At 38.9% G+C, this 15,952-nt stretch overlaps 1 protein-coding gene across 1 annotated transcript in view; it reads right to left on the reverse strand.

Moving 5' to 3' along the window:
• Positions 1-15,952, reverse strand: part of ADGRG4 (adhesion G protein-coupled receptor G4) — an 82,756-nt gene that overhangs the window by 35,770 nt on the left and 31,034 nt on the right. Inside the window, exons 4-10 of the mRNA XM_064482577.1 lie at positions 14,839-14,933; positions 12,741-12,805; positions 11,254-11,293; positions 9,347-9,390; positions 7,487-7,650; positions 5,938-6,070; positions 4,099-4,217 (exon numbers count right to left, since the gene is read on the reverse strand). Of these exons, the coding sequence (XP_064338647.1) occupies positions 4,099-4,217; positions 5,938-6,070; positions 7,487-7,650; positions 9,347-9,390; positions 11,254-11,293; positions 12,741-12,805; positions 14,839-14,933 (660 nt within the window). The remainder of the gene's footprint in view (positions 1-4,098; positions 4,218-5,937; positions 6,071-7,486; positions 7,651-9,346; positions 9,391-11,253; positions 11,294-12,740; positions 12,806-14,838; positions 14,934-15,952) is intronic.

Consider the following 15,952-nt stretch of genomic DNA (forward strand, 5'->3'; position numbering starts at 1 on the left):
AATGTTAAATTATATAAACTTACAATTAAATAAATTATATTAAAAACAATGGTGATGCTCAAAGCTCATCACTTCCTAATTATTTTACTACATTTTAATAATCTATGCTCTTATGGTTGTTTATATCTACTGTATCCATGCATCTCTTACCAAATTCAAGTTCACTGACTACATGTTGATGTTTGTATTCAGCCATGGGAGGAGAATTACACCAAAGAAATCAGCAAATGCTACAAATTATTACCTTTTTTTTTTTCAGTAGAGCTGGCTGTTAAACATTTTCCAGCACACCACTGTTTGGGCTTCTTATAGCATGGTGTCTGGGTTCTGAGAGGAAGAATCTCAAATGAGAGCATATTAAGAGAAAGGAAGCAGATGCTTTCAGTCTTCTTAAAAGTTAGTCCCACAACTGGCACAGTATCACTACTGCCCACTTCTATTGGACTAAGCAGTCACAAGCCAGCCATGATTTAACTCCCAGTGGACAAGGAGGGAGTGAATCAATGGTGGGTGTTTTGGAGACAAGATACCACAGCAGGGCATTATATATACACTTTTTTAATCTACTTACCAAAATAACCCTATGTTGTGGGTACTAATATTATTCCCTTTATACAGATTAAGAAATCAAGACAGAATTTCTGTCTTTTTTTTATGGAGGTGCTGGGATTGAAGCCAGGACTTCACGTATGCTAAGCATGCACTCTACCACTGAGCTATTTCCCTCCAAGACACAGAGGTTCTAACCCAGATTTCAATCCAGACCTGCTTGATTCCAAAGCTAGCATTCTTCAATATCACTTTCTACTACAGCATCTGTGCCTCTGTCCCTTTTCTGCCTGCTGTTGGGGTTTGGAACAGCTGTACTATGCAGGCCTTCTACCTGACATCCTGGGAATTACACTGTTCTCTCTCAGTCACACTCTCTGCTGCCCTGATGGTGGGATGAACACAGGCAGGAGACAGTTTTGTGAAAAGTTCTAGCCAACTTCAGGGTGTGCTACATCTTCAGTATCTTGGAGGCAACAAAAACAGAGCACAACAAAGAACCTACAGAACTTTGAAACAAGTGTACCTTTTCTAACTGTGATATTAAGGAGTTACATGAATTGAGGATTTAAGTGGGGGTACTTACAAGTTTTCTCCAACCATGCTAATATTTGTCAGCAAGATTGAAAACTAAAGAAAAATTATTTCAACGTGAATACATTTTTCTTTCCTTCCCACTGTATTCATTTTTTGTCAAGCTCCTAACCTACGAGAAAAAGAGAAAGATTCCTCCAAAGCTAGTAAATGTGATAGTTTATTTTTCAGCTATATACGTTATGGCCACCCTCCAACTGTTCCGTTTCTCTGCAGATTTTGTTTTACTAAATGACTTCTGACAGTTAAGTTTCTAAAAATCTCAACCCAGTGCAATGCTTTTGTTGTTGTTATGGTTGTTTGTTAATTTTTTCTTCCAGAGAGAACATTCTATTAGCATGTCTAAGAAAAATGTGTCACTCAGAAAGAGGGAGGTCAGCAGGAAACACAGACTTCTCTGTCCTGCCGCCCACTCCAAGCTGCAACCCTCTCTAGTGCCCTGACTCATGATTTCAGATCTAGAAACATCAGAGCTGTGCCTGCTTTTCTAATTCTTCTAGAGACTCCTTGGCAAGGATCTCAAATTTCCATCTTCTGCAAAAAGACAAGTCTCAGAAGTTCACTGCCTCAAGACTCTTCCCTAGCTCTTCTGCAAAGCACAGGAATGCCTGTACCTCAATTTCCAACTATTCATTATGGGAGGAACTCAGTTTATGCAATAGAGTTGTGCCTGACAAGGTGCGCACAAACTGAAATTCTGGGAGGAAAACCTATATGCATACTTTAAAAAAAACACTGGTAAGGAGAAGCGGGATTTTCAGGGTCAGGGCTGTAAAAAGAGGCTTGGGGAAAAGTTCACCAAGACAAACATCTATTGTGCTGGTCAAAATTAGCAAAAAACCATCATTCAAAGCCTCTGGAGATTGATGGGAGATCTGACAACAGATTGAGAAGCATTTATTCAACAAAATCTACAGAAACGTGGTAAGTGCAGTGGGAGGCCATGGCCTTTGAGATCGGAAGTGCGCCCACCCCCCCACCCACCCCCCAAGCTCTGCTTGTGGAAGAATTGTTCCACTGGACTAGGCAGCCAAGTGGCACTTGCCATCTCCCCCAAGTCCCTTGGGTGGAAGAACAATCCTGAGTGGATTTGATGGCAAGTGAACATTAGTGGTTCCCACCTCTCCATCTCTGGGCTGTGGAAGATCTATACTGGGCAAGGGCAGCAGTTGAATGTCTGCCCAAACACACGCACAGCTCCTGCTCCAGACGGGAGACCCTAGTGAGGCACCTGGTGAAGGGCATATTCACCACCGCTGCCACCCCCAAGCTGTTGCCCCATAAGACAGATATTTTTCCCAGAAGACGGTAGGAGAAAGCCTCAAAGACTTAATATTCTTTCCCTGACAAGGGGACAGACTTTCATTGGATCAAACTGTGGAGCAATGTACGCTCCAGGGTTTTGTCAAAAACAACACAGAAATCAACTATAAATTAGGAGGCTACCAGCTGGGTGTGACACCAGTAGAGGCAGACCAGCCAGAATCTTAGTGGGGGAAATTAGAGAGGGAACTTAGCTAGAACCACAGTCATCCCTGGTGGTCTGAGAAAATAGGTACCTTCCAAAGGCTGCATCTTCTACGGAGCAGCATCAAAGGATGTACACTTCAGGGGAAATAGACTTCACTGAACTAGTCTAGCCAATAGCACTTTTTACAGAGGTAAATAAAACAATTCTAAAATTCATATAGAACCACAAAAAATCCTGAACAGCCAAATCAATCTTAAGAAAGTAGAACAAAGGCATCACACACCTTGATGTCAAAATATTACAACGCTACAGTAATTAAAGCAGTATGGTGCTGGTATATATACAGACATATAGACCAATGGAACAAAATAGAGAGCCCAGAAGTAAATCCACACATATACCATCAACTGATGTTCAACAAGGATGTCAAAAATACACAATAGGGAGAAAAGAATCTCTTCAACAAATGGGAAAACTGGATACTCACATACAAAAGAATGAAATTGGACCCTTATATTACACCACACACAAAAATCAACTCAAAGTGGATTTAAAAGACTTAAATGTATACTTCTCAAATCATCAAATATCCGAAAGTCTGATAACATGCTGTGTGGGTGAAGATGTTCTAAAACGGGGACTTTCACACCTTGCAAGTGGGAGTATAAGTTGGTGCAACTATTACAGACAGCATTTTTTTTTCTCCAAGGACAGAGAGCATTTTGACATCATCAGAAGAATGACTGACCCAGCAATTCTACTTCTAGGAATTTATGCTGCAAGTATACCCTACAAAATGACATAAGCGTCATATCCATTACAGCAGTTTTTTTTTTTAAATGAAGTATAATAACAGCTTAAGTACCCATCCATAGGAAGCAGGTTAAAGAAATCAATTGTGGCATATTCATGTGGTTAATACAACGCAGTGGAAAAAAGAAGGAGGAAGCTTTTCATATACTAATATGATAATTTCTGCAATATTTGTTAAGAGAAAAAAGCAAGGTGAGGAACAGCATGTATAGCACGCTCTGCTTTGTGTACAAAAAGGGATAGAGTGTATACATATAAATACACACACATTTCCTTATAGATGCGTAGATACCTCTGTGTATATTAACTGAATGACTGAGGTCAGCAATGGGAAGGAAAGATTTCACTGCATACCCTTTTTTTGTTTTTTCAGCATTGAACTATGTAAAGTATTATCTATTAAAACAGTTTTTAAAATTGAGATAAAACAAAAAATCGTAAGTAGCCCAAAATTATACATATAAGCATTATAAAGCAAAACCACTGACAGTCCTAACTTCTCATGCCCCACTCCCACCTCCACCATCATTAACTACCTAGTTTCTGAAATTGGTTTGTTGTTGGGTAGATTTTCCTACGTGACGTTTGCCTGTACTCTCTCTGGTCTCAGGTCAAGTAGACGAACTAACTGAGGTTCCGTTATTTTTCTACTGTGTACAGAACAGTCTTACCGTCACTTATTGTAATATTAGCAAGATCCACAATCTTATTAGGAAGCTCTTGAAGCAATTTGCATTGCTTAAACTTTGGTTTTTCCCAGTGAGATTTGCCGGTGTTGATACTGATTGAGCTGAAAAAGAGAGGAGAGAGCTTCATCGTTGGAAGATGAGGCCGGAATAGTCTGAAAGCGAGTGGTAAAGGAAAATGCTGTGTCCTTGGCAGGCCTCCTCTTTGCCCACCCGCAGCCTCCCTGCAGACATTGCAAAGGTGGGAGCCAAGTGTTTGTGCAGTGAAGAAAACTTTACTCTTGGGGAGCGAGTGAATCTAGGGTCCCCATGCAAGTCATATCTTAGTGTTATTATGACAAGTTTCCAACTCATAGGGACCCTGGAAGGGTCTCTGGGTCTCCCAGGTCAAGAAACTATACTGTCCTAACAGCTGCCCACACTCAAGTGTCTTCTGGAATTGCTTAAAAATTTCAGTGGACCCCTGGGCAACAGAATATTCTATTACTCTGCTGGTTGTTAAGGTGCAATTCTAGGGTTAAACGCTGTGCCCATTTTCAAACTGTCCAGGCTATCTTCCAAAAAATCATGTATTCCTCACTTTACCAACTCTCCCTGCCAAATAAAGGACCCCAAAGCATTAAGTGCCAACTGCAAAGTTGGGTGAGGCCCCTTCCTCTCTCCAAATCAAGTGATTTGGAATCCCGAATGAATGCAAGCACCAAAAACCTAGGACAGGGGTCTTTCCCCAAAACTATTTGCCGCTTTTGAGCTGAGCTGGGCATGAAAAGGGCACAGATGGAGGAAGCGCCCCACCCCCCACCCCCTACCCCCCAGGCCCTAATCAAGCAAAGCAAATAGCACAAGCAGAGAAAGAGACATGAGAGCAGAACGGCAATGGCCCTTTTTGGCTGGAGTACCGATAAGGAAAGGAGCCTGGGGGTCTTAAGTACTTTATTTAGGGGTTTGGACTTAATTCTTGAGGCAGCATGGAGCTGGAGTGCGAGACTGACATGGTGGTAGCCAGCCTTTAGGAAAATCACGCTGGCGGCGGTTTGAAGTAGAGCTGGGGGTAGTGGGCAGAAGGCAAAGAGACTTCTCTAATAGTGGCACCAAGGGAGTGGCAGTGGGGTTGAAAAGGAAAGGGGAGATGCGAGCTCTGACTGTGACCGTAAAAGCCGCAGGACTTACGAACTGATTGGACGGAGGGAGGAAGAGGTAGGACCTGGTCCAAGATGTCGCCTTCCAAAAGAGAGCTTTTAAGCTTTTGTGAAAACGTGCTGCCCCTCTGGCCTGCCCACTTAAGTTAATGGCATAAACTGTTAGCAGAGAGTCAGAAAAGAGGGGCTGATGATTTGAAAAAGGAAAATGTTACAGTCAACAATAGAAGAGTGATTTAGTAAATTACTATGGCCCATCAAGGAGATAGCTTCTGAGGTAGTTTTTTGAAATGGTCATTAAGATGAATGTAAAACATGGAAAATGTTTGCTCAACCATTGAGTGAAAGGGTAAATGACACTATTGCTATAAGGACGGTGAATACCACTACACAAAATTTGAAAGGCATACAGTGAAAGGCTAGATGGAAAAACACGACAATCTAAAAGCAGCGCTGTTCAGGTGGTGGGATTTCTCCTTTGTCTTCTTGAAAATTTTCCTGGAATGTCATTATGTTGTATGTGCATGCGTAAGCAGGTTCTTAAGGTGAAAGCAAGAAAGAAAGACAAACAGTCGGGCGGTAGAGGGGGAGAGAGGGAGCATCTTCAGACAAATGACATGGAAACATGCCCCCAGTTAAGCAGATCTTTGTGTATCTGAACTATTAAATCTTGGATGGTACATACCAGACTCTAGTGGCGTTTCCAGCCTCATTCTTTATGCATCTAGTTTGGGCTGTCTCGGTAGGGTTGGTTAAGAGCCACTTATATGTCCCTTTGTATTTAGAGGCTGTTTCTTCGGCTTTGCACTTTCCCGGCTCTACAGAGAAAATGTATGCCCATTTGAAAGGGCAAAAGGCACTTAAAAGTTTCATGAACATCCATTACGACTCATCATTATCACCCTGCACATAAACATCAGCAAGTAAAAGGGGAAACTTCCACTAGGTAATTTAAACCAGGCTGAAAATAGCATTAAATGGAGTCTTTTTTTTTTTTAAATAAGGCTCCCAGTACAACCTCACATATGATCCTTTGCATTAAAACTACCAGTTTTTCTGCTTTTTGTTTTTTAAAAATGCATTGAAAAAAGATTAAGTTATACAAAGGGGTGTAGAGTAAAAATTCAGAGTCTCCACCTGCCAACCACCCTCCTTTTGAGGGCAATTGTTAATAGTTTGAGGTGCAGTGACAGGAGACTAAAGGCTGGCCCCTATTTCTGATAGTTTCTCCTTTCTTAATGGACTCAGGTGGATCTGGTTCTAGTGAACTCGATGTATTTGTCATCACCAATATGGTCAAGGGAGCTCTGTTTGGATGTTGGTGCTGAGGGCAAGGTTTTGCTGCCAAGGGTAGTCACCTTAAGGGAGATGTGACCTGGGTTAAGTTTATGTGGTAATGTCCCAGTTTTCACTCACTACTGGATTTGTGACCCTGATGCTAGAAATGTTTCCATCAGGTGTTGACAAAATGGCCAGAGAAGCGGGCCAGCCAGCCTTGCCCAGCCATCCCAGTCTTCTCTCGGAGTGAGGCTGAAAGGCGCCTTTCTCTCCCTCTCAGGACATCTTCATTAGCACCGTGTGTATGGTGGGCTCTGCCTGCGGCTTCAGCACTTCTCTGCCTCCCATCTCCCGCTCATCCTTTCGCAATCACAGCCTGCCCTCTGCTACTTAACACATCTGTTGCCAAGGACTGTGCATTCTACAGGTTTCTGTGTGTTATCTGGGTTAGCTCCACGTTTCCCCCTCAGTCTATTAGGGAATAGGAAGAATGCTGGCAGCAATGGGAAGGATGCAGAGTAGCCTGGCAGACTTTCTCTTTACCATTAAAGCTTTGCTAATCTGAAAAGAAAATGCCCATGAGAGAAATTCTGGACTGTTCCCAGATCACTTTCCAAGATGAATAGGCTGGTTGAATCAATCAATAAACTAACAAGTATCTATTGGGCAGCTATTGTGTGTAATGAGGAAGCTCTCCAGGTCTTCCGACTGCATTGATGAGCTGGCCACTGCTACGATCCAGAGCCGATCAATTGCTCTCTGGTAACCCCTCTGGTACTCAGTTTGTTTGTTTTTTAACAAGTTCTTACCATTCTAGGTTGTCAGGGCACGTGAGCTATGAGGACGGGAAAGGGGACACGAAGACAATTTGTTTCCCCTCTGAACTCGGGGTCTCTACTATGTATGCATTTTGAGCTATAGGGAGTAAACTCATATGGACCCCCCCACCAAATTACCTAGTATTTTCACTGTAACGTGTTCAGACTTTACTAATAACGTCAATTGATCTTGTGTGAAGTTTCCATGCGTGCGGTTGCCATGTATTTTACTTTTGATCCTGCTAATCAATTCGGTGGGCACTAAGGAAGAGTTGGCCTTTATGATGACCTGACAAGCACAGCTAAAAAGCAGAGCAAAAAAAAAGAAAGAAAGAAAGATGTTGCGGTTATGGCCACAGAGTACGTCTTGGCTGGTGATGCTGTAATTCTGTGCAGATGACTTAATTGGTAGTCCATAAATACCAGGTACTTTACAGCTATTAAGTGGCACATCTTAAGAAACGATAGAAGACAGCATATTGAAGTCTTCTGATAAATTTTCTCGTATCCAAAACAAACAACTCAAAACCCATTTTCAAAAGAACAGTCAGCAACATTTGCGTTATGTTGAAATTGACTAGCCTTATGATTTCTAGGAGTTTGTGATAATTAATAGAGAAGATGGAGTACTCAGGATGTATTACTTCAGAGAAAACCTTTTATCCTTCTGGTCTCTAATTTATCCATCATTAGTAATAAGGCAAAGAGGTACATGCTCAGTTAATCTATAAAGCTGTGTTCTGCAGAAGGCCTGTTTCTATAATAGAATAATATGACGATAATGATAATAATAGTAGCCAACATTTGTAGAGCTCTTGTTCCACATGTTTTTTAATTTTTTAAAGTGACAGTTTCTTTCTTTTTCTTTTTTTTTTTTTTACTGGAGGGGTAATTAAGCTTATTTATTTATTTTTAACGGAGGTACTGGGGATTGAACCCAGGACCTTGTGCATGCTAAGCACATGCTCTACCACTGAGCTACACCCTCCCCCCTCTTAATTCATGTTGTCTTCACAAAAACCTTATGAGATTGTACTATTATTATCCTCATTCTACAGATGAAGGAACTGAGGCTTAGCCAAGGTCACAAAAACCTAATATTTCATTTCTGAATATTCTGTCCACTAAAAGATATATTGTAGAAATAGAATAGAGCTGTTTTTAACCTCCACCTCTGTAGCACAGTTCTCGAACATTCTAAATTCCTCTACTCTTTCATTACAGAGCACATTTCAGATTCACACACTTACCTATACATTTTCTCCATTCCCATTTGTAGACATCTTTTTGAAGAACACATTTTCCATATTTCCTATCAGCCCTTGAAAGTTAGATATGCCTGTGTTTACTCAAAATTTCTATGTGCAATCGAAGCCTCCCCCTCCATTGACCCGTGTTTGGTGAGGTCCCTGCTCATCCTACCCACTCCATTTGTAGTTTATCTCTTCTCAGCTTTCATCTTTCCAGTCTGAAGAGGACTCTTCTTTGTTAAAACCTCTCCATCTGCTGCAACAGACCCTCTCCTCTTAGCACCCTGAACGTTTTAATGACCGTTCCACGAGCCTTCTACCCGGATATGTCCTTCTTGAGTTACATCAAGCAGACCAACAACAGCCAGTGTTCTGGGAGGAGCTGGACCACAAGTCTGAACCAGACCAAAGCTGTTTCCCCATTGTTTTTCACTTTCCCTGCTCCGTCTTTCATGGACTTTGTGGACGACAGCAAACACTTTATTTCCCCCATCCCCAAATTATGACCACTTTGGACCCCATTTTCTCTTCACTACAAAGAGGCAGCAGGCAGGCTGCTAGGCTGTGCCGTGACCAACCAAAACAACTTATTTTATGAAGGGAAGAGCCCAATTACAGCATCTGTAAAATAACCACCAGGTACTTTGATCTCCTTCTGACAACTCTGGCCAAAAGGATGCATGTGCAGAATTAAATGGGAGGAAAATCAGAACGAAATGTACCAGCTATGAATAAACTCAGCTCCTACCTGTATGGTACATGGGAAATTGTAGCCATTCCTTGCCCTTCTCTCTGTTCCAAATAACGCAAAAGAACAGTACATAGTCACTGAAATCTTTAAACAAATGTCACAATTGACTACAGGTCTTATCGTTAACAACCACAATCTTAATTACACTTTACATTCATGTCACCCATTGCCACCTACAAATCAATTCTCAAAAACACCAACGTATTTAGTCCTGACACCCACACTCTAGGGTGGGTAATGCAGGGATTGTCACTCCATTTTCTAGTCTCAGAGAACTTAAATGATCTGTCCAATATCCTATAGCTGATGAGTCACAGAACTGGAAGCAGAATCAAAGCTTTTGGGATCTAAGCATGGTGATGACAATGTTAAACACTACCAAGATTTTACTATGCTCTATGTCCTGTGCTAAGCACTTTATGTAAATTACCTCATTCCATTTTCCAAGAGCCCTCTGAGGAATGGTAATATTATTATTCCCATTTGACAGATGAGGAAACTGAGGCAAGGGAGTTTAATTAAGTTGTCCAAGGTCTCACAGTCAGGAGTGGAACAGCAGGGATTCTAACCCAGGCAGCCTGACTCTGGGGACCACATTATCCCCAGAAGAGTTTTATATTTATTATTTGAGAAGAATTTTAGTTGTGTCATGTTATCTATAATGCATTAACTTTTAAAATTCCGACTCAGGAATTTACAGGAAATATTTTAAATGATGGTAGATAATTCGGAATGCACTGTAGGCTTGATTGTATTTTGTATAGTCAAAATATTTATCTCAGATTTAAATACCTTAAAACCCATGTGCTTACTAAGCCTTTCAGAGTCTAACATTGTAAAGATTTGAGGTACTGAACAGATGATGGAGATAGTTTTATCACACTCTGATTTTAAATCTATACACATAAAAAAGTAGATATATTATGTGAATACCAGTCTTACAAACAACTGTGTCACTCTTGGAAAAAAACAGGCTTCTTTTAACAAGATGTCAACAACCAAGAAATTCCATTTGCCATTTACAATCCCCAAATCATTCCACATTCCCATAGCCCACAAAATGTGGCTCAGAAAACTGCCATATGAATAGTTCAGAAAAGGAGCGGATGGTTTTCTTTTTTTTTTACTTTAAATTACAGTTTTAGTTTGTTAGAATATAATTGTTATTACCAATAATTATAGTTTTAATGCACTAATTTTACAGGGGCTCCCACTCAATAAAATAAATAGAAAGCTATATTTCTTCCTATCTAATTGGTTAAATAATAAAGATTTCTTTAATAAATTCTTTATAACTGCAATTTAAAAAACAGTGCCTATCTAGTTATTTTACTCCTTGAAATTATAAAAATTGGTAACATTTGGCTTGTGAAATGTTTACTAACTTCAAATAGTTAATTAAAGTAAAAAGAAGTTCTTTTCATAGCTTTTAGTGAAACAATCTTTACTTTCTTGTTGGTCATAGTCTATATAATTTAAACTTTTATAGATTATATACTTAAAAATTTTTTGTCTATTTTAATTTTTTTGGATTTTTTTCTCTTTTTATTTTTTAACCATTTAAAAAATTAAAGTATAGTTAATTTATAATGTTGTGTTAGTTTTAGGTATATAGCAAGGGATTCAGTTATACATATATATTCTTTTTCAGATTCTTTTCCATTATAGGTTATTACAAGGTATTGAATATATTTCCCTGTGCTGTACAGTAGGACCTTGTTGTTTGAGGATGGTTTTCTTACTGGGTTCTTATGCAGATTCCAAAGAAAATAATGTAATTTGACCCTCAGTTATCACAACTGAACCTTGCCTGATAATACACACTTGGATGGAAGAGCTATTCACTTATATCTAATCAGGCTTAAGATGGATTACAAGTATATTTGTTTTGAAAAATTACTTACAAACGTTCGGTCCATGATTATTTCTTCCTCAGTAGTGTCTCTGTACCAAAAGCATCAAAAAGGTATAGAAAAATTAAATATAGCACCAAATACATGAAGGAACAAGTTCAGGAGAAAGAGAACTCTGAGGCAGAACAGTAGAATCCCCCAGCTTGGAATCTGAACAATACTAGGGCTCCAAGAAGACACTTTAAAAGAGCTGGGTCATTATTTACATACCAAAATGGTGGTAAGCCTTTAACTTAGCAATCACACTTCCAGTAACTTACCCCATAAGAGTACCAGCAGGGATGAATAAAGATATATGTACAAGGGTGGAAGTAACTGAAATGTCCATCACTAAGTAATTGGATAAATACACTGTGGCACACCCACACAAAAGAATCTTATGCAGTCATTAAAATGCACAAGCTAAATCTATATGTATTGGCCTGAAAGGATGTCTATGATGTGTTCTAAAGCAAGAAAAGAAAGTTGTAAAACAGTATATCGAGTAGGATCCCATTCTCTTAGTAAACGCATGGCAACGAATTTAGGAGAATATACAAAATAAGCTGTTAACCAGAGTTCTTAAAGTAGGCGGGGAAAGGCAAGTTTCTGGAGATTTTTGCTATCCATGTTATACATTTCTGTAAAGGTCTGAGATTCTGCAATGGCCACATATCATCTTTGTAATAGGGAAAAATAATAGACACAGTTGTTTTTTAAAGAATGTACACGCTAGACATTTCCAATTTTCTTTTAATAACCTATCATGGCTTTACTTCTATTACTTTCTATGAACCTTCCTGAACCTATTTATATTTGAACATTCAAAAGAAACCAAATCCCAGTGTATGGAAGACAGGCAGTCATGTTTAATGTTTTAAAAATCAGCCAACCATGGTATACCAGAGCCACGCCTATTTTTCAAAGGGATTCTTCTGGATGTTCCTTTAACAGAGGACTAGTATATGTGCAGGGCAAGAGCAGAGAAAATATTCCTCAGATGACCAGTTGCCTTTGTCATGGTCTTCTTGATACTACTCAGTGCCTGCCAATTTCACTGCAATCACCTCTCCAGATCTGTGCCCCAGGCAAGTCTTGAACTAGTCAGTATTCCTCACTTTAAACATTTCAAGTTCCCTTGGAATTTCTAATTCCTGAAAGTGCATTATCCAAAAATAAAAGTCCTTATAAATCCTCACGCACTGGCTAGCCCTAGCCTTTCATCCCTTTAAGGCATGATTTTTTTTCTAAGTCACAGAATCGTAACATTTTAAAGATAAGGGGGGCATTAGGAGTAACTGAGTCCAATTCCACTGTTTCCCCTATTTATTTTCTTATGTTTTGTTCTCCCTACAGTAATAATACAAACTTCTTCCTCATTCCGAAGAGAACCTTCACTCAGAAGGGAAGATACAATTCAAAATGCAGCAGTCTCTAAAGCTCAGACAAAAACAAAGGAAATCCTCTCGGGATGAGAACAGACCCACAGACTCACATACCTGCTTTTAATTTGAACAGCCAAATTAGCAAGAGCAAATTCACTGTCCTGAAATATAGAATTCAACTGTAAAAGACAAAACATATCAGTTATAGTATTTCTGTGTGTCTTTCTTAATCCAGCAAAGTTAACCTGAGATGATGTGATCATTAAGTTTGTTCATTATGTCAGTTGGTTCAACATTTCCAACTGTTCTGCTCATTTTTTTAAAAATTATTTTCAAATAATTTTCCCACATTTTTTATTGAAGTACAGTCGGTTTACAATGTGTTAATTTCTGGTGTACAGTATAATGTTTCAGTCATACATGTACATACATATATTTGTTTTCATATTCTTTTTCATTATAGGTTACTACACAATGTTGAATATAGTTCCCTGTGCTAAACAGTAGGACCTTGTTGTTTATCTATTTTATATATAGTAGTGTGTATCTGCAAATCCCGAACTCCCAGTTTATCCCTTCCCACTCCACTCAGTTTTTCAATGTACATTTTACCTATTGTTATGGGCTGAAATGTGTCCCCCACCACACCCCCACCCCAAATTCATATGTTGAAGCTCTAACCCCCTAATGTGACTGTATTTGAAAATAGGGCCTTTAAGGAAGTAATTAGGGTTAAATGAGGTCATAAGGGTGGAGCCCTAATCCAATAAGACTGATGTCCTCAAAAAAGAGGAAGAGACACCAGAGATTGCTCTCTTTGTGTGCACACACACAGAAAAGGCCATGTGTGAGGACACAAGAAGGTGGCCATCTGCAAGCCAAGGACAGAGGCCTCTCCAGAAACCAACCCTGCCAGCACCTTGATCTTGGACTTCCAACCTCCAGAATGGTAAGAGAATAAATGCCTGTTGTTTAAACCACCCAATGCATCCTATTTTATTATGGTAAGCCTAGTGGATGAATATACCCATCCATTTTCAAGCACTTATAATCATGCCGTATACACTTGAAAATAAATGCTGACGGGAAGGAGGGAAACAGACATCATTTACAGTTGGTGCGCATGCAAGCTGGTATCACCTATCTGGGAGGCTACTTAGTGATAGCTATTAAAATGTGAGATATTCATGTCCTTTGAGCCAGCAATTTCAGTTCTAGGATTTATCCTATAGAAATACTTAAGTGTCCCCCAAATTTATTGCAACGGCATTACTGTCAGCATTGTTTCCAAATATAAGAGAAAAATAGAAACAACCCAAATGTTCACCAAAGGATATTTGGATTAAAAGAAACACAGGCTGAAGAATCATGCTGACACCAAGGGTTGACAAAACATTGTAAACTGACCATAACTCAATAAAATTTTTAATAAAAAAAGAAATACTACATCACAACCATCTAGTGAACTCCTATGCATTTGTTAATGTATATGATGTAGATTTATATTTATCAGCATGAATACGCTTAAAGATACGTGGTTAAGTGAAAAGAAAGCAAGTTGCGGAATAGCACACTTAGTATGAGCTCAATTATTTTTGTAAAAAAAATACATGCATCAATGCTATTATATGTATAGAAAAAAATCGGAAAGAATATACTGCAGACTGTTAAGAGGAATTAATACAAGAAGGGATAACAGAGAGGACATTTACTTTCTGGGTTTCAGTTTTCAGTGTCTGAATTTTTTTACAGACAGTAGGTATTGCTCTTATTATTAGAAAAATGTAAAAATAAATAAAACATTTATTGCGTAGGACAGAAAAGAAATGAAAATGCAGAAAACAAAAATATTTAAGTACTATGGCGTAGACTATGTTATCACTGCTCTCCTACATCCCCCAAATAAGGGAAATTTGGCAAAGACCCAGAATTTGTGTTGGTGCAAGGAAATGTACAGTTTTAAACAAATTAAAATAATAACATCCCATAAAAGCTTTCAGCATTGACACTATGAAAGAGAGACTACATACATCCTTATGGTGTCGCTTACAGATTAGATAGATTTGCAGCAACAAAAAGAATCAGAACCAATTTTCTGTGAAATGTATTATGGGTAGAGAAAAGTGCAGCCTAGTTTTAATCTACTTGGTCTTTAATATATATTTTTTCACATATTTTATATGTACCATAAATATTCAAAAGATTATTTTACCCAATTTTCTGCAAATTCCTTTACAACATCAGTGATAAGGATCCTTGGCTTTTCATCAAAGACAGACAAGCTCATTTCAGTATTGTAGAAGGAAACTGCAATTAAAAATAAGGAGATTAATTTCATCGATTTAGTTCAAGAAATTTAATTTCTGTAAGTTTGGTTAAAATGCTCTTCAGTTTGAAGAAACCAAATAATGAAGTCTCATTCTTAAACTTTGTTTAATTTAGGTCCAAGGTCAAGAACCAGTACCTTCAGGTCCATATACAAAAAGCAAACCAGGATGTACCATCGGATTTTTGCTTTAATTATTTGGGCTGTTCCCTGACTTCTACACAATTGATAGACATTCTACAAATCCCCCAAATGTTAGTTTTCATTGGCCAACAGACTTCCAGTCCATTTAATGGCCAAGCTGAACATTATCTCACAAGTTCATTTGTACTGAGAAAATATTCATTTCTTCCTGTGTCCTTCTTTATTATTTTGGGGTTTTCTTTATTTCCTTCTTTCTCTTATCTGTACTATCAAATTTCAACTTTGGAATATTAAAAGTTGAATGAGTATCTATCCCATATTTGAATAATTTGGAAGCCAAATACTCATTGGCCACAGATGAGCATTTGAAGCCAGCTGGAGGTAGAGACTGGACCTACATGAAAAGAATTCAAAAATAGCAAACTAGAATACTTTCTGGTGTATTCTGGTATGTGGTCAACACGTCAGATGTAAGGGCATATAATCCTTTTATAGGGAAGGGGATGAGGGTCCTGATCCATGTTCACATTGACAGAGTCAGAGTGAGAGCATCAGGAAGAAAAGGATGGAAAGGAGGCTTGGGGAGGAGGGTATAGCTCAAGTGGTAGAGCGTATGCTTAGCATGCACAAGGTCCTGGGTTTAATCCCCAATACCTCCACTGAATAAACAAACAAACAAACAGACAAACAAACAAACCTAATTACCTCCCCACCTGCAAAAAAGAAAGAAAGAAAGAAGGCTTAGAAATGTCATACTGAGTGAAAAGGTACATCTGCATTACATTTCAATAAAGCAAAGGTAAGCAACACGGCTAGAGAATTCTATGTTTGGACAAGGTACCCACTGTCTGAAGAT

Source organism: Camelus dromedarius, chromosome X (genome assembly GCF_036321535.1).
Source record: "Camelus dromedarius isolate mCamDro1 chromosome X, mCamDro1.pat, whole genome shotgun sequence".
NCBI lineage: Eukaryota > Metazoa > Chordata > Mammalia > Artiodactyla > Camelidae > Camelus > Camelus dromedarius.